General features: G+C 44.4%; 1 protein-coding gene across 5 annotated transcripts in view; it reads right to left on the reverse strand.

The window, feature by feature from the left end:
- Nucleotides 1-17,163, reverse strand: part of ZC3H12C (zinc finger CCCH-type containing 12C) — an 87,747-nt gene extending 70,584 nt beyond the window's left edge. The window contains exon 1 of one of the 5 annotated variants that reach the window (XM_060604627.3): nt 16,883-17,163. Coding sequence is in view for 3 of the 5 variants with exons in the window: in XM_060604624.3 (XP_060460607.3) it covers nt 12,517-13,155 (639 nt within the window). In the remaining 2 variants the exon portion in view is untranslated. The other 4 variants (XM_060604628.3, XM_060604624.3, XM_060604626.3 and 1 more) reach the window with 4 other exon arrangements.
- Between the last annotated feature and the right edge of the window lie 5,624 nt (nt 17,164-22,787).

The following is a 22,787-nucleotide window of genomic DNA, read 5'->3' on the forward strand; positions in this document are numbered from 1 at the left end:
CCAGGAGCTCCAAAGTGCTTTCTCCACCTGCCCCGGCTTCCCTCAGGTGCTCTCGTGGCACGGGGTGGTCTCCAGGCCGAGCTGCAGCTGCCAGCCTGGCACGTGCTTGCCCACCGCCCAGGCCAGCAGGGAAACTGCCTCCCTCGACCAAAGTCGCAGCATCAATTCTGTGAGATTTCTCCTAAGAAGCGGATTCCTGGTGTTTCTCCAAAATCATACTTTAAACGGCTACCTGCACTCTGAGTCTAGGGTCTGTCTCAGTACAGAAAATCTGTGTCATCTGTGGACGGGGTACAGACATTAGCAGGCTCTGGTTCCCAGCTTGCGATCTTTCTCCCAAAGGGGAAGAGCGCGGACGTGTGGGGACCAATCAGCAGCTCTCTCCCGAATGCAAGCAGACGACCTCAGCGCACACTGGACAGCAGGGAGCTTACTGGGAAATAAAAAGGCAGCAATTTGAAGCACTTGGTTCTCCTTCAGAAACAGAGTAATTTGTTAATTTTCTCACAGGAGCCACCAGAATTGCCACCACTCCTCACCTTCAAGAATGTGAAAAATTTCTGCCATTCCTCTTGGCCAGTTTATCCAGCCATCCATACACAGGTCAGGAAAGAACAGTTCATTTTTATTTCCAAAGCTTTACAGTCTTGAGGGGGGCAGTGGGGAGGATTCGGAAGACGCTCCCTGTCATACCATTAAATCAGTGAAGAGCACAGGGAGGACCATGGAGAAGCCACAGGTGCTCACTCAGCTCCTACCCCCAGAACATCCTAGAAAGCACAAAGGAAGGCACGGTACCAGGGCCAAGAAGTGTGGAGATCTAGGAGGAGAGGAGCTCCACTTAAGCAACTCAAACATTTTTAAAACCAACTGTGAAAACAGCTTATTTTGGAAGTTAAGACACACAGATGACAGAAAGCCCCCCAAATCCAAAATGTTACATTTACTTCTCTTATCCACAGGCCTTAAATGATGATGAGGGCATTAACCTCCCAGGTGTATTCGTATTTAAGCCATAACAATGATGGTAACAATGATCCTTATCTCAAGTACTCACAGAGTAATTCGCCACAGGCTGCCTGACTTCAAAGTTAAGATAAAGACAGCCGCGGACACTAGCCTACCTTCTTCAAGGCATTTAGTAAAAACCCAAACCTAGACAATGGAAGTACACTCTGACCATGATACACAGACAGGAGTTAGCAGCAGAGCGCCAAAAACAGGTTTTAAAAACCACCGATCTATAAATTAGAAGTCTCTTCCAAATAACTCTGTAGTTAAATAAAAAAAAAAAATTATAACCTATGGGATGTGGCCAGAATGAAACTCAAAGAAAAATTAATTGTTTTTAATAGAAGACAAGAAATAAAGGAATTAAAAATTTAAACTGGAGGGGCGCCTGGGTGGCGCAGTCGGTTAAGCGTCCGACTTCAGCCAGGTCACGATCTCGCGGTCCGTGAGTTCGAGCCCCGCGTCAGGCTCTGGGCTGATGGCTCGGAGCCTGGAGCCTGTTTCCGATTCTGTGTCTCCCTCTCTCTCTGCCCCTCCCCCGTTCATGCTCTGTCTCTCTCTGTCCCAAAAATAAATAAAAAACGTTGGGAAAAAATTAAAAAAAAAAAAAAAAATTTAAACTGGAAAGGTTAAAATGAACAAGCGAACCAAATAAAGTTGAACAAAGGAATAAAATTAAAAGCACAAAGAAATTAGGAAGCAAAAAGGAAAAAGCAGAACCGGTCAAGGAGGAGTGGTTCTGAATGCACGAATGAACGACAACCCCCCTGAAACTGTGACCAAGAGGTGGGGAGTTCTGCAGATAGGGAATGTTACACATGTCATGTTCACGGAGATGGAAAGGATTCTTCCCAGAAATCTTCACGCCAATCAATTAAGAATCCATCATTAAAGCTGACTTAAGAAAAGGTTACGAGTGTCAATAACCATGGAAGTAATACAACCTTGTGAAAGATTTGTACCCTTGACTCCATTCCTGGTGAAGGCTGCTGAGCCTTCAGGTTCCATGGGTGTGTTCTAGCAAAACCTCAAAACATCCAGCTGGAGACCATGGAGAGCATGTGACTGGTTTAAAAGTCTAATATAATGCTGGTGACAAAACCTAACAAAAATAGCACAGAAACTAACCAAATATATGCATAATCTTACTTCCATCCATAGAAGTTCTACATATAAAGTGAATTGCATAGCATATTCAAACTGTCACAACACACATTACCCGGGTAGACTTTATTCTATGGTAATAGATATTTCTAATATTGAACAACCTTGTTAACTCAATTCCTTACGTGTATGGATTAAAGGCTCATGCGCTGGCTTGGTTGTGGAAGAGGAAGGAGGGACCTGGGCAATCAAGGGCTTGGTAGATTTTTGGTTTGAGCAGCTGAGAAGAAGGTAATGAAGGACACTCAAGCGGGGAAGGCTTGGAAAGAGACAGATTTGGAAGGATAGAAATTGTTGTAGATGATTTTCATTTCAGATACCAATAGCTATCCAAAGGGAGCTGTGTCAAGGTAGCTGCATAAGAGAGAGATAAAGTTGGTCATCCCTGGCATATTGACGGGGTTTTAAACCGTAATGATGGATACATGGAAGAACGTAGAAAAAAGAAGAGACTCAAGGACCAAAATTTCAGTAACCTCATGATAGAAAGATACTGCCTAGATTTGTGAATACCGTATTTTCATTGTAGCACATATTGCCATACTTAATCATCTCTGTAAACATGCTAAGCTAGGACTTCAGTATAAAATCTAATAAAACCTCATGAGATCACGAGGTAGTTCACCTGCTAACTTCTGAAAATGTCAGTTTAGTGGCACTGTCAGTTTGGGGGATTTAGAAATTACTTGAATCTTTCCGGAGGGGAAGAAGTTTTCAAGTAGTGTTCTAAAAGAGGCCTCAGAGGCTCAATAACGAGGACGCTGGGACCCTGATCCTGAGACTTCATTTGAATAAAAGGTTCTATTCCAGGGACAAAACTGTTTCATTTACTCTTACGACTATTCTACACATATGATACAACAATGGACAATAGTGAAAACAAGAGTAGGTCTTGAAGGGCGTATCAATGAGACACGGATCGAAAGCAGTGATATTTCAAACTTATTGAAATTGAAGATATATTTAAATTGATTGCATGTTCAATAAAAAAAGAAGAGAATGTGAATTAAACACTGAAAATATATTTTTGAAGATGTGCCTAGTAGATACTTAAGGATTTAGTAACTTAAGAGAATCCTCCCATAACATATAAATCTATTTTCAAGTTTCTCACATTTGACTTTTATGGTTATTTGCAGGAATATGTGTATATATTCCTACCTATCTATGAAAGCAACAGCCACTGACATTTAGTAAGTGAAATACCAGAGAAGACGTCACATTAAAATCAGAAATAAGCCCAAGTCATCAACAAATGACTACTATTCATCAACACTGTTGTCTAAATTCAACCAACACAATGTAAGAAGAAAAAGCAGAATTGAAGTATTGAAAAAAATTGTTATTATTGTATCACCATTACCTATTCTGAAAAACCAAGAGACTCAGACTGAAAAGGTGCTGGAACTAAGTCCTACAATTTAAGAGTACGCAGAAAAGAGTTCAGGAAGGTAGCTAGATGGTTATTTAAAAATGAGTAATTTTTCCTTTATACCAGCTACGACTAGGTATAAAATATAGGCATACCAAAGTATAAAATATAGTGATGGGAAATCTCATTTATAATAAACAACGACAGCTAAAATCTCTCAAGGACGTACGCTTCAATACACATCATCTGTTAATCTCCACAACCACACTATTAGAGGACAGTACCATGAGTGTAGGTACTGCTATCACAATTTTACAGAGGAAAAAACCCAAAAACTGAGGCTTTGGGAAATAAAAAAATTGTTCAAGATCACATAGCCAGTGAGTGTCAGAAAAGGAATTCAAACTCAGTCCCTCTGCCTCCAGAGAAGGAGCTGCTTAACACCATCATGCCCATTCTTCTCTCTCAAATTAGCAAAGCTAGGCTATGTGGGGAAATAGTAACAGGTACAAAGAATGGACAGACACGCCGCCAGTAAGAATATAAAATGGTGCCATTTTCACGACACATCTAGGAATTTGTACAGAACAGAATCAGGGGCGCCTGGGTGGCTCAGTTGGTTCAGCACCTGACTTTGGCTCAGGTCATGATCTCACGGTCCGTGGGTTCGAGCCCCATGTCGGGCTCTGTGCTGACAGCTCAGAGCCTGGAGCCTGCTTCGGATTCTGCATCTCCCTCGCTCTCCGCCCCTACCCCGCTAGCTCTCTCTCTCTCTGTCTCTCTCAACACAAGCAATGTGTTTATATGGGCTAAAAGTTTAAAAATGGCACCCCTATACCAAAATGATCTCTGGGTGAGAATCACAGATGATTTTCAGCATCATTTTAGATTTTTTTTCTGTATTCTAAAAATGTGATAAAGTGAAGGTGTTAAGCAAACTCAAAATTTAATTTTAAAAGATAAAGTGAAGTATCAAAATAATAGAAATGCAGTTTAGGAAATATTTCCGCTACCTCAGAGTGTTTCTTCCTATGCACTCTATTGCCAATTTTAACATACTTTTATGCCCATGACTTTTATGCTACTTAAGGTACTTTTCTCTCTTAGCAAAAACAGGAATACTTGCTTTATCAACATAGATAATTTACTGCACGTTTTAAGCCTTTTAAGTCTGTACTAATCACTTAAAATTTTAGCAAAATTCCAGAAGGTATCTAATATAGAAGATGGCCACATCAGTGAGGCAATTAACAAAAATGACAATTCAAAGGTAGAACAAAAATGTCTAAGTCAACAAGCAGAAAGCCTCAATTGCATGGGGAACTTGTTCCCTGTAAGCACACAGTAAAAATGAGCTAGAAAGTAAAAGCCAAGATGTGAAACAGACTAAGTCACAGAATAAGGATAAAATAAACCCACATAATTTTGAATAGTAAATGAGGACAGATGACGAAGAACAAAGAACAAAAACTAATTTTAGCTTCACCCTAAAAAACATGAAGTAATAGATTTGAAAGCCCTTTGGAAAATCTATAATACAAACTGATATATTAAAAGCAGTAACGGCAAACTCGATTTTACAGGCTTTTCCTACCTGGGAATCCCAACCACTCAGGACATGATTAAGAGCCTGTGAATAAGGAGACAGAAAAACAAACCAAATCTCTGTCCAATCAAATCAACGGATACAGCTAAAGCATTTTCTAATAATCCTGAGCGCCTGGCACACTTCTGTGCTCATGATCTTGATTCAGTAAAAACAACTCTGAGAAGTACACAGTGTCCGATGGCCGAGAAAAGTCAAAGGGAAACTGAGGCTTGCCTAAGGTCATGGTCTGGGAAGGGCAGAGCTGAGATGCAATTCTGAGGTCCCACCTGCTTTCTCTGCAGCATAAGCCTTCAGTTGTCCAACCCGGCTTAGTGGGAGGGAGGGAGGGACAGTGTCAGCAAGGAACAGATAACATCAAGAAGACCAAAGAATTCACTGATATAAATCAGTATACATCATGAGGTCCTGCTGCCCCCGCCATTTAAAAAAAAACAAACAAAAAAAAGGCATGAACAAGTATTGCCATTTAGTTTAGAATAAACCAGAAATCTCGATAACCTTGGCCAAGTTAATAAGCATCTCTGGACATCAGTTCCATCACCTAGCAGATAGGCAAAACAACCACAGTATAAACCTAACAGAACTATGTGAAACTAAATCAGATAATGTAAGTAAAGTGCTTAATACCGGTGCCTGGCACAGAGTTAGTGCCCAATTAATGTTAGCTATTATTAGATTTCACAGTAAGTGAAATTATAAGCTGCATATTATTTGAAGGTAGAAAACTATCATGTCTGCATACAAAATCTTCCACTTAAAACAGTTTAAACATTTCGCTCTTCGAAGACTTTAAGAATAAACGTTTTACACAAATCAATTTTATAATATCCTTCCCCTGCTAAGCGGGGTAGATAAGGTTAATTATATTCTTAGAAGGCAAACCTGTATGGCCCCTCAAGAAATCTCATCATTCATTCTAAGTTAATTTTTACAGTTTGGGCACCAATTCTCTTATTTGCTCTGAATCAATTACTGTGACCATCTCTTCACCATCCACAGGCTTTTGTTCATCCCACCCACATTAGCAGGTTCATTTTAAGTGCTATGTGGCCCTTCAATAACAACACATTCATGAAATATCTACTGGGTGCCAAGCGTTGTATAAGAGTTGGGTTAGAACAATGTAGACCAGAGTCCTAGCCCTCAGGGAACCTAAAACAAAATAAAAAAATCATATGCACATATAAGGTACTGTTATCAACATTTTGTATTATCAGTATATCGTTATGACAAATCTATGCTCTAGGTAGTATTTTCTGTTTGCAGATGAAGAGTAGAGGTGCAAAAAGCAGAAAAGAAAGAAGTAAACAGTTAAACATAGACAAATATTCAAAGATTAGGGAGGAATATGTAATATTTTGAAAACACAGGGGAGCAAGCAAATAATTTTGCCCCAAACTGGGAGATTATGGAACGCTTGTGTTTCTACGTAAAAACCCAAGTAAAAACTCTGTAAAGTATACCTACGGGAATAAAAAATAGAGGATTTATCCAAATATTTACATTAGTTATTTCTGGGTAAGGAGATTCCAGGTGGCTTTCATTCTCTCTTTGCTTTTTCTTAACCAACTTGTAGTACTTAAACAATTTAAAACATAAGTCAAAAAAAAAAAGCCAGCATTAAAATTAGGTATAAATGCTCATCTAGCAAACTGTCAAAAATTTTATTAAAAAAATTTAGAAAAAAAAAATTTTTTTTCAACATTTATTTTTGAGACAGAGAGAGACAGAGCATGAACAGGGGAGGGGCACAGAGAGAGGGAGACACAGAATCTGAAACAGGCTCCAGGCTCTGAGCGGTCAGCACAGAGCCCGACGTGGGGCTCGAACTCACGGGCAGTGAGATCATGACCTGAGCCAAAGTTGGACACTTAACCGACCGAGCCACCCAGGTGCCCCTAAAATAAATTTTTTTTTAATGTTTATTTATTTTTGAGAGACAAGGGCGTGTACACACACACACACACACACACACACACACACACATACACACACACACAGAGTGTGAGCGGGGGAGGGGTAGAGAGAGAGGGAGAAAGAATCCGAAGCAGGCTCCAGGCTCTGAGCTGTCAGCACAGACTCTGATGCAGGGCTCGAACTCACCAACAGTGAGATCATGACCTGAGCAGAAGATGGACGCAGGAGCCACCCAGGCGCCCCAAAAAGTCCATAGTGCATTCAAACATGATGAAATCAAATCTCTCTCTCTCTCCTCTCTCTCTCTGCTACCAGGTATACGTATCCATTCAACTTTTCTGGAAAGCTTTCTGGCCATCAAAAACCTTAAAGCTTGTTGTGTTTGAGCATAACTTCTATGACTCCTAAGGACCCAGGTGCAGAAAACATTTCATTGGGATGTTCAGCTAAAGCATAATGATATTAAAATATTGGGGGGAAAACATGTGTAACTCACATAGAATAAGGATTAAATGACATGTTCTTAGCAAGAAAATGTTTGAAATACTTTGAATATCCTGAGAAAAGCCTTAGTGTATGCTATCTGGGGATGGGAAGGTGGGGGGCAAAACTCTATCATTCTACCTGCACAAGAAAAAGACTTTTAGAACCAAACTTTTTAGAAACCAAGCTTTTTAGAACCAAACTTCTAAGAAAGAGGATTCCATCACATTGTTTAAATCTCACATTACCAAATTTATTAACACACATTAGGTTACAGAACCCTTAATGTTTGTTTAAAGCAGGGGGTTGTAAACCTGACCAACCTGGAACCCTGGCTCTGCCATTATTAACTGTGAGACCTCCGTAAGTTATTTTACCACATTGTGGTTTGTTTTCTTCATCAGGGGAGGAAAGAAAAAGAGGCCATAAATACTTTTTCAAGGGCAGTGCAGTATAACATACACGGACAGCACCTGGAACGATGATTGGCACAAATAAGTGTTACCTACTGTCATCAGCCTTAAAAATACAACAAAGCAAACCAAATGAGATCTAAGCAGAGGCCTCGACAGTGAGCCAGGAGCCGAAGAAAAGATAATGTTCCAGGCAAACAGGACAACCTTGGGATTTTCTGCTTATTCCCTATCCACCCTTAAGGAGTGGGTAATTACCTTGAAGGCAGAACACTTTGACTTTTCAGACATCTGCTTGTGGGCTAGTTCACTGAGCCTAAGAATTACTGTCAGTGTTGTGATGTAAAACCACATACACTAGGCTTTACGGGGGGGGGGGGATTATTTTTCCATTTTCATTTTAACGAAGTAAAACAATCCTTTGCTGGTACACAGCAAAGTTAAAGAGGGAAATGCGTCGTAGTGTTTTTAGCAAGCTCTGGGTCATAGAGGTTTAAAAAATTGTTTACATTTGTCTACATTTTCTGAGTCTTTTACCAGGAAGCATGTGACGTTACTATAGCCAGAAAAAAGTGTTGTAAACGTCAGTAAAATTCACTACTCATAAAAACCTTTGTGGTTTCTGCCAAAAGATGCTCCTTCTGGTGGGACTACATTTCTGTTGAAATGTTCCCCATGTCAGACTAAAACTGTCTTCAGGTTTGTCTTCTTAGGGACCCTAAGCAATCTGCTGAAAAGACACGGTCCTTGCCTCCAAACTATTTCGGCCAGACAGGATTTCATATTGTCCAGACCCGGGAGTACTTGGCAGAGAGTAAGTTAGTGTATGTCTTCTCATCTTCCAGACCCATCAGTGCTAATGATCATGCATCTCTTAATTTTCAAACGATGTGTGTCTACATATGTACACACGATGACACGTCTTAGGGAACAAAGTAAAAACAGAATCACAGGGAGACAGAACTGCCCAAGGGTTAAGGGCATGGGTTTCAGAGTCAGGCAGCAAAGGTTCCGGCTCCCTTCTGCAACTTTCTACCCGTGTGACTTGAAGCTATTTGAACGCTGTGTCTGGGTTTCCTCATCTATAGAATGAGGACCAGAAGAGCAGTGTGTAAGCATGGGGTCGGGCACATCGGCACACAATACATAACAGCTGTTATGTCAGCTACAAAAACCACAGCAAGAATGGAGAACTGGTGTCTCCAGATCACAGATCTGAAAGCTACCTTTACGCCATAAAGCACCAGATGTGACAGACAGGGCGCACATTTCCCAGGCCACGTCATTTAAATTGCTCAATTACCCTATAAAGTCTCTTCCCCAAGACACTGGAGATATATTCTGGGATGAAATACATAAAAAAAAAAAATTCAATTGTTCATCATTTCTCCAAACTATGAACAGCAGCAAATATAACAGGTCTTCTGGTGGACCTTAAAATTCAAGTTTTGTAAAAATCAGGGTATTTCATACGTCGTAAGTCCACGAGGCATGTGGGCACCTCTGAGACACAAGATTTCTTATGACGTTTGGTAGACTGGAGATCAAACCCCAGCATCTCAGGATTCTAAATTTGGTTTCACTTTGGTTTGCATTTGGAAACCTGACTTAATACATTTTTTTGTTATTCACTGACCTTATTTACTATTTCTCTGTCCAGTAAAAGCTATACCCGGAAACTGTGTTTGCCACTCACTGCTCCTATTGGCCCATCCACGCCCTGCCTTCCTTGCCTCACAGTATTCGCTTGGAAAGGACTCTTATCCCGCTCTACTTGAATCTTACTTTGGAGACCTGGCCAACAGCTTTTCCCACTACAATACCTGCATTTCCTATTCTTCGTTTGTCCCCCTTAGTCCATTTCATCCAGCACCATGTTCTAGCTGTTCCTAATCTCTCTTCTTCTAGAGGTCAGGGGCCTTATACAGCACCTAGATCAACACTAAATTAATTATCTGCTGAGGGAATAAAAGTTTACTGGTGCCCAGGGAGCAGTAACTGGAGACTGGTTTACAATCCTACATTCTAACACTAACAGGATTAAAAAAAAAATCTACTTAATATCTTATGTTTGTTTCTTTAAAATCGCTATCCCATCAGAATGAGAGAATTCTTCTAAATTTACGCACAAAAAACAGTGAAAAGCCCAGAAAGAGTATAAAAACTTACAAGAGGGTACAGAAAAGGAATTGAAAGCTATAAAATGATAGCAACACTTTTACGGCTGTTACAGTAATTAAAATTAATGTAAAAACCACTGTGGTCCGCTAGAATGAAGACAAGGTAACTCAGGTGCAGAATGAGGAAAATACTTCAAAAATAGAATTTCCATGAAGCACTTGGGGTCCAATTTGGCAGATATAACCCGTGAAACCCAGCTCCTGGAGAAGCCAGTAATATAAAATAGGTTATTTTTATTAGTCTGGTAATTACAACAAATACTTAATAAAAGGAAGTGACTAATAAAAACTCCCATCAACAATACAAACATTCCACGCTTCTGTTTCCTATTCTTTAATATTTTCCACTGTTAATCAACTAGTTTCATTAGATGTTCATTATCAAAGGGAGATTTAAATTCAACGACCTTTTTGTTGTCGTTTGGTTAAAAAGTTTATTTTACTTTGTAATGTTCCAGTACTTTAGTGATGGCCAGATGCCCGAGGTTGAATTTTACAGTACTTGGAAAGTAAAACCCACTCTTTAAGTAAAAATACTCAAATTCAAAACGTTTTGGATTCTAGATTTCAAAACGTTTCAAATTCTAGATTTGAGTTACTAGATCATTCCGATATTTAAGGGTATCTTCAAAGAGACAGGTATAGATAACGTAAAATAAGAACGCCAAATTGGAAGCAAACAGGTGAACAGAGAGGTAAGATAGTAAGATAATTTTACAAATATTTGGCGAAGCTATGTTTATAGTCCGGTAACACCAAGATGAAGAAACTGCCATTAAAATTAACTTAAATGTGAGTGTTTAAATACATGTAAGTCATACCTTCTACAACCTAAACAAACTTCTACAACCTAAACATATTTAGACTTAAATACATATCTATCTCTATAGATACCTCCTATCTATCTCAATAGATACCTCTATCTATCTATAGAGATAGATATGGATAGAACGCTGTATTGCTGACTTCTTGTGGTTCTTGGAAAGCCCAAAAAGTGTTTGAGGCATATCCACTGTTTCCCGTTTAGAAGATGCACTGGAAAAACTCAACGAGGAAATGAGTCAAGAATTGATGAATTTTACCAAATTTCTAAATATACTACTAGCCCAAGTGTCTCTGTAACTATTCCAAGATGGTTAAAAAAAGGAAAGGAAAGAAAAGAAAAGAAGGAAAAGAAAAAAGAAATCTGAATCAATAAGCGTCTCACCGGCCTGGGGGATACTCCAACCCAGCCTTGCAACCAATAGGAAAACTTTGACTAAATCTGGATTCAGATTTCATCTCTTTATCACAAAGCACGGAGCACAAACCAGTATTGTTAACGGTTACCCAAATGGCAAGACTCCCAGTTAGAGTAATCGGTACTTGGAAGCTCAGGCTGCTTCTGAACGGGTTGAAGGGGTGAAAGGGGAGGCAGTTTAGGGAAGGAAAGCGGGGATCCTTTCTCCGAGTTCGACGTGGAACAGGGCTGTGTCGGGGGTTGAAGGTGGGGAGCAGCGGCCCGTCTAAAATGAACGCGAGGTGAAAACCGGGGTGCGCCCCGGGGCCGAGGGGTGAGGGGCGCGGGGCGCAGGAGGGACGGGGACGCCGGAGGGGTTTCCGCCGGGGCCGCGTCACGAAAGCTAAGGGCTGGGGCTGGATCCGAGGTGCCGGGGGATGCCTCACCCCGCGAGCGCGCGGCGCCCAGAGCCGCAGGGGCAGCGCCGTGGGTCCGTTTCCGTCCGGAGCGCCCGGGCTCGCCTCCATCTTCGGCGGCCGAGCCCCGCGGCGGGCGGGCGGGAGTGGACCGCTGCCCTAGGCCGCGGGGCCCGGGTCTCCGGCCTCACCCGGCCCGAGGTGCCGGCGAGGACGGCTCCGGCCGCGGGGACGGCGGGCCGGGCTCTCCGCTCGGCCCCACCCGAGCTTGCGGGAGCCGCGGGCGCTCAGTCCGGCCCCCCCCCCCCTCCCCGCCGCACTCCCCGTCCTCCGGGGGGGGGGGGGCGGGCAGACCCGCCCGGGCCTGGAGCTCGCCCGGCGCCGCCGCTCCGGCCTCTCCGCCCGGCGCCCGGGCGCGGCCTCCCGGCGCGCCGCCCTCCCCTCGCACGGCTCCCGCAGGGCCCCTCCGGCCGCTGTCCGCCCCCTCCCCCGCCGCCGGGGGGACAAACCTGGCGGCCGCAGCCCGGCATGGCCGACGCCGCGAGGAAGCGGCGCGCCGGCGGCGGGGCCCGCAAGCGACGGCGGCCGGCCCCGGCCCTCCCCGCGCCGAGCCGCGCCCGCCCGCGCGCCCTCGCTCTCTCCCTCCCCGCGGACCGCGGCCCCGGCGCCCCCTCCCCCGGGCTTGCACAACTCGCGCCCCGGCCGCGCGCGCACAATTGTTGCTCAACCTACTTGCGGTCTCTTCTCCGCGGCCATCACGACATGCCCTGGAAGCCGGGGCGGCCCCGGGGCCCTCCGGCGGCCGGCCGCCTCTCGCCTCCGCCCTGGGCCGCCGCGGCCGCCGCTAGGGCGCGGGGCGAGCGGGAGGCTCCCCCATGCCGCCCGCCCGGCCGGCCGGCCGCGCGCCGGGGCCTCGGCTCGCCCGCCGCCCGCGCCGCTGCTCCGCGGGCGAGAGCGAAGCCGGCTCTCCCGCCTGCCGCCTCGCTCCTCGGCCGCCCGCCCGCCCGCAGCCGCAGCCGCAGCCGCCGCCGCCGCGCCGCTTCCTCCTCCCCTTCCCTCTTTTCCTTCTCCTTCGCCTCCTCTGGAGCCGAGGTTGGCAAACCAGCACCTGCTGCTGGAGATCACCGAGAACTGAAACAGGAAACCCCGAGCCAAGGGGAAAACCCGGGAGGCGTGGAGAGGGGTGAGGGGAGCCACTGGAACCTGTCGGGCTCCACCGAGCCAGCCTGGCCTCCTCCCCTCGCACCCCTGCCCTCCCCCGGCCCGGCCCGGGGGTCCTGGCCTCCTCTCCCGGCCCGCCCCCCGGCCCCGTCCGGGAGGGCGCCTCTCTGCTCGGCGACACCTCGTCCTCGCAGCAATAAGGCGGCCCATTCATTCCCTGGGCGGGCAGGGGAACCGACAGGCTGCCTACTTAGGGCGAGTTGCCCGTGCTCCTCTGCTTATTATCAATAATTCTGTAACGAGGAAAAACCACACCCGCGTTAGCAAGACCAATAAGGGAACTTACACAAATGAAGCTGTTGGGATTTCACCCAGGGGAAGGACTTCTTTCGGCAAGGAAACTGGCCTTATTGGAAATGGCAGTGTGTCAAAATCGAGGTTAAACACGGGATAAATCCAGATCTCCCGCTGGAGGTTGGGAGGAGACGGACAGCCCTGTGCGCTGAGTTGCAAGAGTGAAGAGCGCTGAGAGCAGAGAGCCTTTTTTTCTCCTGTCAGTAGTCCAACCGCCGGCACAATTTAGGTCAACATTTCAGTAATGTTCAAATAATCGTATTCGCCTGCCTGTGGAATTCTCAGCGGCTGCCCCACTCCTAGCCTTGGGCCGGATGAATCCGCCTTGGGAGTGAAAGGGAAGGGAATTTATGTGGCTTGTGTCCCTACCATGCGCCACAGACTGGGTAGCCCGCTTTAAATGCATTGTCTCATGTGTGTGTCACCACAGCCACGTGAGCTAGGTGTTATTATCCCCTTTATCCCTCAGAAAATTGAGGTTAGAAAAATTTGCTGAAACGACACGGTTTGAACAGGAAGGATATACAGGCCTGTCTGCGGCCGAAGCACATCCTTGTTTCACTGGACCATCATGCCTTTGATGATGAGACTTTTCACCTTTAATGAAATTCTTTCTTGTCTCTCTGAATTGTTTTCAATAGAGCATATGTGATTTAAGCCGGGATCTGCTGAATTTGCTTGGGTTACTGAATGGTAGTGACATCCATACCGCTCATTGGGGCTACAACTTTATAGTTCCCAGTTCTTAAAAAAAAAAATCTGCCTCTATGGCTCCGTCGAGCAGTACAGGTGTCCCCACTTATTTGGCCACCATTTGTAGCCCTTTAGCTATTGATGACGGGGTCCCAGCTGACAGCATCCTGCTGGCTGGTGCCCATGGACATCCTGGTAACTGTAAGACAGAAGGTACACCTTGCTGAGCCTGCTTTCTGCTCCAGCAGGCCGGGCTTGGGGCCTATTAAGGGAAATAGCAGACAGATAGGCTTCTTCTGGGACACAAGAGCTCTCTGGTCCACATTTCTAGTATCACCTTTAAGACCCTCAGGCTGTCTGGCGCCCTGATCTCTGCAGCCCGGTCCGTTTTGATTGGCAAGCAGGGAGGGATGCTCTGGGAAATCATCCCCTGTTCGCTGAGCCAAACCCTCAGAAGTCTCTTGTGCAGTATCGGGGAGCGGCGGGGACCTAAAAAGAGGCTGGCTGGCTGACAATAAGTGACAGCATCTGTGGCATGATTTTAGTGATGCCAGGAGTTCCCCTACTCCACAATATATCACCCACACAGTCTTAGTTCCCTCATTGACTCAACTGAATTCCATTCAGTATTGATTAAGCATAGTTACAGACCAGGGCACTATATTAGGTAGTCTGGAGCTAAGAGACATGAATAATTATTGCAACGGCCAACATTTGTGAATGCTTACCATTCTAGGGACTTGGCATGTGTTGTCTCCTATTAGGCACACAAAACCCCTGTGAGGAAGTAAGTATCATTATTTCCATTTCACAGATGAGAAAACTGAGACCAAGATCACAGTCAGTAACAGTGCACGGGTGGGAGCACAGTCTCCCTCTGGAATCAGGACCCACTGCGAGAATACGATATGGTAACTGCCCTTAGTTACCTCACGACGCAGCTAGGGAAATAAAAACTCATGAAAGTTCAAAGAAAACAAAGAAGACAAGAGAATTTATAAGTGTTTAGTGTGTATCATGGGTCATAAATCCAATGACGTTTCAGAGCACAGAAGGGTTGCCTTCAGTTGGAGCAGTTGAGAAGACTGGCAGAGAAGAAGAGCCTGGGCTTCAAAAAGACAAAAAAATGAAGCTGGATAATGATGAGGAATAGTATTTTGATCAACAGAGCGGATGGGGAAAGGCGTATCAATGAATTGGAAGGGTTTTGTGGAATTGTGAAGACTTTTGAATGCAGGGTGACGTGGAGAACATCCTATTTTAGGAAAATAAATATTGTGATGGTTACTGGATGGTTTGGAAAGGGGAGGGACCGGGTATGAGCAGGGAGACACGTTTGACAGCCAATATGGCAGAACAGACATGAAATACTGAAGTAAATAGTGAAGGAGAGGAAGGGACAGTTTAGTGACGCACTGGGACTTGAAAAGTACTGAGGCTTTGTGAATGATTGCATACACTTGACCAAGACAGACGTGAGAAACGGGAGAAGTCCAGAGTAACTCTGTGAGTGTAAATGTAAAACCTATAGTATTGCAGACTGGGCAAAAGAGGAAGCTTAGGGGTAGGGAAACTACTTTTTTGAACAAATGTTGAGAATACTTTGGTTTTAGGCATGTATTTGTGGTAATAGTGGAATATGTATGTGGCAATGTTTTATGGCCTTATCTAGAAGAGACAAATACTTACATAAATGAGACTTTTATGTTACAGAGAGGGTAGGAAAACTTTGAATGCTCACTATTATAAGAATAACCAGGCGTGGTTATTCGTCTTAAGTCAACAAGAGTTGAAAGAAAATCTCTAACAAAAATAAAATGCTTCTGTGCCCCTGAGACAAATAAGTATTAGGGAATGTCTCTCTTTTTGAGTCCAGATTATATTAACTTAGAAGCAAAAGAATATACAGGAAAGAAAATCCATGAGTTCAGAGAATATAAGACTGATGAGAGAAAATTAAGAGCTCATTTGGCCTGATCCGACTTTTTGTTTTGCAGATGGTGAAATTGAGGATCAAACTTTGAATGTCTTGACAATAAAATTTCAAAATAGGCATTTGGCAACTATGGCACATTTGCCATGACCAATTCTGGAGAGACAGCCAATCTGTATTTTAGTTATAAAATCAAGCTTGGACCTCGAGCTGTGACTTTGAATTGCACATAATGAAAAGAATTTGAGTGGCCGCAGCTCCACAGAAGTTAAAGCCTTGGGACAGCGTCACTAGTCAAAAGCAAATGCTTTGGAAAGAACAGATTAGGGACAGGGGGTTGGTCAGGGTGGAGAGAATGGGTACAAAAGCAGCACTTCGTGGGGCACCTGGGTGGTTCAGTCGGTTAAGTGTCTGCTTTTGGCTCAGGTCATGATCTCGTGGCTCGTGAGTTCGAGCCCCACATCGGGCTCTGTGCTGACAGCATGGAACCTGCTTGGGATTCTCCCTCTCCTCTCTCTCTCACTGCCCCTACTCTGTTTGTGCTCTCTCTCTCCTTCTCAAAATAAATAAATAAACTAAAAAAAAGAAAAAAAAGAGCAGTGCTTCTTTCTAAACTATAGCTCCCAAGTAGACTGCTGCACACTTATATTCACATTTGAACTTCAAAAGACAGTTTGAGATGGCCATCACCTCCCACCTGACTGCCCTCAGCCTGGAGCTTCCAATTGCCAGCCGCCTTTTCTAAGACCTCCAGGGACTTAAAAAGTGAGGGCCCATGAGCCACTCTCAGATTGAAAAGTGTCACACACCCTCAGCAACTGCTTCTATTCTATCCAGAACTTTCCTAGTGATGTCCTTCGAAGTTTCCCCTTTGAAAATGTGTGTATACAATGGATATGCTTGAGGATGCGAGAGAACTCTCTCTCCTGCCTCCACCTTTTCCACCAAAGCACTTACCTTACTCAGCTGAGACAATGTCGGTGGTCCCTTCCGTGCACTTCATTCAGCGCCAGCCCTTTGGCCAGCACTCGACTTCCTCTGGTTGAAGAGCTTTGCACCCACAGCCGGACGACTGCTGTGACTTTTCATTCGGTTTATGTCTTCCAGACAATTCTGGTTAATTCCAACCAGCCACAAAATGTAAAGTTTTCTTAATAATATCATTCCCCTAAACAGCATGATCTGTATAAGACAGACACAGAGGGAAAAAAACACATCCTTGCCCAGGTCCTTCAGGGACTGCTTAGAGTTGCTTTTTAATGCTGAGTTCGTAGGGAAAGGAAACTAGAGGGCACGAGATACGTGCTGTTGACCAATCCCAGGACTTCTTTCTCTTGATGGAGTTACCACAAGATTCTATATCAGCAGCATGACTCCTTGTTTTTTTTCTTTTTTTTCTCCAGCATTTGTGGGTGGCCCCCAGAGAGCAGAACACAAGGTTTTCAATATGCTGTGTCATACAGTCATGTGCTTGGTTTTCTACCTGAACCAGACAGCGTGGCTGCCCTAATTTACCACATTTGGTCAACATAGGAATTTTGAGAATCACGAACGTTTACTATTGAATTTAAAACTGCTCCTAAGGTGGCACGTTGCCATTCTGACAAGGACCAACATGTGTCATGACAGTTCACCTTGCCCAGAAGTTGAAAGACTTTTTGTTGTAAAAATTGCACAAAATCTTTTTTGTGCAATTTTAAGTGTACCAGAAACATCCTCGTCACCTCTGCAAGCTTCCCTTGTTTTAAAAGGAAACTGGTATACAGAATTACAAACGCACATAACTGAGCCAGTTGGAAAGAGAATGATGGAATTTTCGGGTTAAAGTATACCCGGTGTTAAAAGGCTATATCACGAGAATATTAATTGTAGCATTATTGGCAGAGGCAAAAAAAAAAAAAACTGGAATAAACCTAAATATCTATTCATAGGAGACTATTTATACGAATTGTGGTATCTGCATACATTAGACTGTCATTCACCTGTTAAAGAGAATGAAGTGGCTTCATGCATTTGGAATTGTTTTTGAAAAAGTGATGTCAATACCAGTGTATATAATATTCTACCATTTGTGTGAAAAACAGAATATTTCTACATGTGCTTACACGTGCCTGCATTATCTCTGGAAGGACACACAAGAAGCTGGTCATGGTGGTTGTCCTGGGCAGGGGGACTGGATGATTATTCAAAGGATGCATGGAAAAGAGATTCCCTTTTTATTCTATAACCATTTATAACTTTTGAATTTTAAATGGGGTGCTTGATTTAGCTCTCCCCCCAAAATTTTTAAGTCTACCTTTATTGGTGATATGTGCTACTGTCTGCCCTTTTCTATTGGATTTTATAGATAGGCAGATATTATTTTTGCAAAGAGTACCCCAGCCACAAGGAAGAGGAAGTTGAGAGTCCTGTGAGTTGCATGTGTGGGTTCTGGGGCTTCCCAGGGAAGGGAAAGATTCCTACGGTCATGTGGAAGGGGAGGTCCCATAATTGCTAAAGGATTCCCAGCCAGCATGAGTGGGATTAGTCGCTGTTTTCACAACTTAATTGTCAAAAGCTTCAAACTCAGATTCTATGAGGATTTTTGATGGGAACTGCTTTACCTTAAAGGAGCCTTCAGGGAAGTTCTCACGAGCAGATACAGGCCCAGTTCACGTAAGCGGCTGGAATCACAGAAAATCAGCGGGAGGCCTGGCGCCCATGAACATGTTTCTTTTCTCTCCACAGTATTCACTCCTAGAATTATATTTGCTTATCTGTTTTACTGTGTCTCCTCACATCAGCAGGTAAGCTCCTGGAAGGTGGGAGCTCTGTCTGTCCTGCTCTCTGCAGTGTCCTCAGTTCTTCTGTGCCCAACGTGTAGAAAGCACTCAAGCTGGCTCCGTTCTGGGGACCACAGCATCCCGTGACTCTCTAGCCCATGGCTGCCTCTTTAGGCATTAATCTGCCAGAAGGCAGTACAGACATGGCCAGGGGAGCCAGGCCTCAGGCCTCCAGCATCTGGGAGCATGGACAAAGCAGAATTCAAATCTCAGAAGAACTGGGGAGGTAGAAAACTATTTATGCATAGAGGAATAGGGCAAGGAGCCAACTACTGAATAGCAGAACCAGGTAGGGGCTTGGTAAAGATAGAAGGAAAGAAAAAGGAAGGAAGGAAGGAAGGAAGGAAGGAAAAAGGAAAGATAACCAATCACAAACGAATTAGAACAAGACAGCTTCCCCAAACACATACGAGTAGCACAACAATAAAATGGAAGCGAGAGCCCTATAATTAGGGCTGCAGTTCACAGGAAGCAGAGCGGGTTTGCTGCTGAGTCACTGTGCCACTGGAGAGTTGGGTGGTTAGGTTGGGAAAGTCACCTTGATGTAGGGTCTAGGCTGGCTTCAGAGTCTAGGATGGGGGACAGGTAAGTGAGCCTAGTGGCTGAGGTCAGAGGGAGACAGGGAAAACAGCCAACCTACAGGCTTCTGGGTATTTACTTGTAACCTTAAGAGTGGAAGTCACAGGGAAATTTCCACTCTCGGCTCTTTGGGTCTGAATGTAGACATTCCAGGGGATATTAGGTCAAAGAGCATCCAGGAGTCCAAAATGAGGATTCGAGGAGTCCCGCCAGGCAGGAAGCATTAAGCACATGTCTACGGGTCCCCTAAGTGAGTGCCACAAGCCTAGGTAGGTGACCGAGGCTCAAGAGAGAAATATGATACAAATATCTGATGGCTTTTCGTGGTTTTGGGAAGTCACTGATCACAGTCAGGAGTTTGGTGGAGGTGAGCTCTGATCATAGAGGAGCGATTTGTGTTCTGTCTTGCTGATCCTGTGGTCAGTCCAGAGCATACAGGTTTACACTTGACAAGCAGAGGCAGAGTCAGGCAATACCTTAGCCTAGGGTTCAGCCATGTATTGATTCTTATCCCTCATGGTCCTTCATTTTGGTCACAACAGTTACCTTATTTGAAGCAACATCAGTATTCCCCTGAAATGTTTCTCTAGCTCTTTAGTTATCATGTGACCTCCTCCAGTTTTTTATTTTTTTTAATTTTTTTTTTTTTTTCAACGTTTATTTTATTTTTGGGACAGAGAGAGACAGAGCATGAACGGGGGAGGGACAGAGAGAGAGGGAGACACAGAATCGGAAACAGGCTCCAGGCTCCGAGCCATCAGCCCAGAGCCCGACGCGGGGCTCGAACTCACGGACCGTGAGATCGTGACCTGGCTGAAGTCGGACGCTTAACCGACTGCGCCACCCAGGCGCCCCTTTATTTTTTTAAAGTTTATTTATTTATTTTGAGAGAGACAGAGACAGCATGAATGGCGGAAGGGCAGAGAGAGGGGGGGAGGGAGAGAGAATCCCCAGCAGGCTCCATGCTGTCAGTGTAGAGCCCGATGTGGGGCCTGAACTCATGAGCTGTGAGATCATGACCTGAGTGGAAACCAAGAGTCAGACTCTTAACCGACTGAGCCACACAGGCGCTCCCACATTTTTTTAAATTGTAAGGGTGGCTGTTTATCTCTGGGTGATGGGATGAGGGAGAATTTGTTATTTCTGAAAACTTGTGTTTTTACGTGTCTTAAAAACTTTCTGCCGTGAACATGTATTCTCGTGATAATTTAAAATAATACATCGGAATACTACCCGGTACTAGAAAAGCCAGTGAAAACCACTTCCGTGGTTAACCGTGTTCAAGATCCATGAGGCAGGAGTACTTGACCCTCAGTTTCACTATCGGCCAGCTGCATATATAAAAGAGCCTTGGTAAATCCTAGCTATTGCTTTTGTATATAAAGAATTGACCACCCAAGACAATACAAGTTATTGTATAGACTCAATCCTACCAACACTCTAAAATGTTGTTACAAACACGTAGTTTAGCAAAGTAAACGCAGAAAGTGATGACAATATATTTTATCTGGACATGCCTTCTAGTAAACAAGTTGTCCTTGCCAAAACTTACTGAACATTTAACTGCCTCTTGGAGCCATCCAAAATAAAATAAGTTCCTGAATTTCTCTAGAAAGGTTTCCAGTAAAAAGTAGGAAATGCTGAGGATGCCTGGGTGGCTCAGTCTGTGAAGCGTCTCTTTATTTTGGGCCAGGTCATGATCTTGCGGTTTGTGGGTTTGAGCCCCCCACCCCCCCCCCGCCGATAAGTAAATAAACACTAATTTTTTTTTTTTTTAAATTCTGTATCTATATTCCACTACCTTTCTTGATTTAATTAAGCCAAGCAAGTGTTGAATTCCAGCACTGGACTTTCCATCATAAAATAAAAGACATGGTCTATGTCCTAAATAAACTAAATTTTTGTTTTTTATTATTTTTAAAAGTTCATTTATTTATTTTGAAAGGGGGGGTGGAGGGAAGGAGGAAACATGTGAGCGGGGGTGGGGGGGTTGCAGAGAGAGTGAGAATCCCAAGCACACTCCATGCTGACAGTGCAGAGCCCAGCATGGGGACCTGAGCTCAAACCAAGATTCAGACTTTCAATCAACTGAGCCACCCAGGTGCCCCTAAACCAATTTTTTAAATAAAGGGTTTTTTAAATGTTTATTTATTTTTGAGAGACAGAGAGAGCACAAGTGAGGAAGGGCAGAGAGAGAGGGGGATAGAGAATCTGAAGCAGGCTCTGGGCTGCCTGTGTAAAGCCTGACTGACAAGGGCTCAAACCCATGAACTGTGCAATCATGACCTGAGCCAAAGCCAGATACTCAACCGACTGAGCCATCCAGGCGCCCCGACCCTACACCAAATTTTTAAAGGAAACATTAAGACATACACTGGGGGCGGGGGGGGGGGAATCCAGGGAAAACACTAAATTAAATATAATCAAATGCTAAACTTGCCTGAGTTAGGGACTCACTCAGTTAGCTGTGAACCCCAGGATGCAGATCTCAAAATAATTCTCTGTCCGCCTTAGGGATTCATTCATTTAACAAGTGCTTTTTGGGCACCTGCTCTATTCTGGGCACCATTGGGATGTCCCCCTATTTCCTAAAGCAGCCTTGGAGAATTCCTAAGCTGAAGGCCAAGGCTGCTGCCTTCGGTCCACCCTGTACATGGCCAACCCCCTGTCTCTCCTACTCTCCCCTGCTCATTCTCCACCTGCCACAGTGGCCTTCTTGCTGTTCTGCCCATTCCTTCTCTCTGGAACATTCTTCCCCAAATATCCACAAGGCTTGCTCCTTAATTCCTTCAGGCTTCTGCTTAAATGTCACCTTATCGGCAAAGTCATCCCTCAACACTCTTATCTGGAATATCACACATAGCCTCCCTTCATGTATATTCTGGTCACTCTCCATCCCCTAGCCCTGCCTTTTTTTTTTTTTTTTTTTTTAAGCCCTTATAATTACCTGAGAGAGGTACAAATCCAGATCTGGATCCAGATCCAGATCCAGATTTAGATAGACAGATACCAGAGATATATAGATACAGATATCTATTTCCAGCTAGGATGCCTACATAAATGGACATTTGTTTATCTGAAGAGGAGAATTCTGGAAAGTTTACTTGAATTAAGGTGAAAGGAGAACATATATGACATCACTAGTGAGCTATATCCCAGGATACCCAGACAGAAAGTAGATAGGTAGATAAGGCTTTCTTCAGAAGTCCCCAATGGGCACACAACACAAATACAACACAGTCAACAAGTCTCAGCCACATCCCAAGAAGCTACTGCACAGAATCATCAGCCAGAAGCAGATTATCTAATCAAGTGGTAATTTATATCATGGGCTCTGTTCTCCCTTGGTTTCTGTGATACCACATCTCTCCTGCTTCCCTTTCACCTCCCCAGATCCGTCTCTTTGGGGTTTTGTTCTGTCTACTCCTACATAGAATTCCTCTCTGACCCATTATATTTTG

This window comes from Panthera onca, chromosome D1 (assembly GCF_046562875.1).
Source record: "Panthera onca isolate mPanOnc1 chromosome D1, mPanOnc1 haplotype 2, whole genome shotgun sequence".
NCBI classification, from domain to species: domain Eukaryota; kingdom Metazoa; phylum Chordata; class Mammalia; order Carnivora; family Felidae; genus Panthera; species Panthera onca.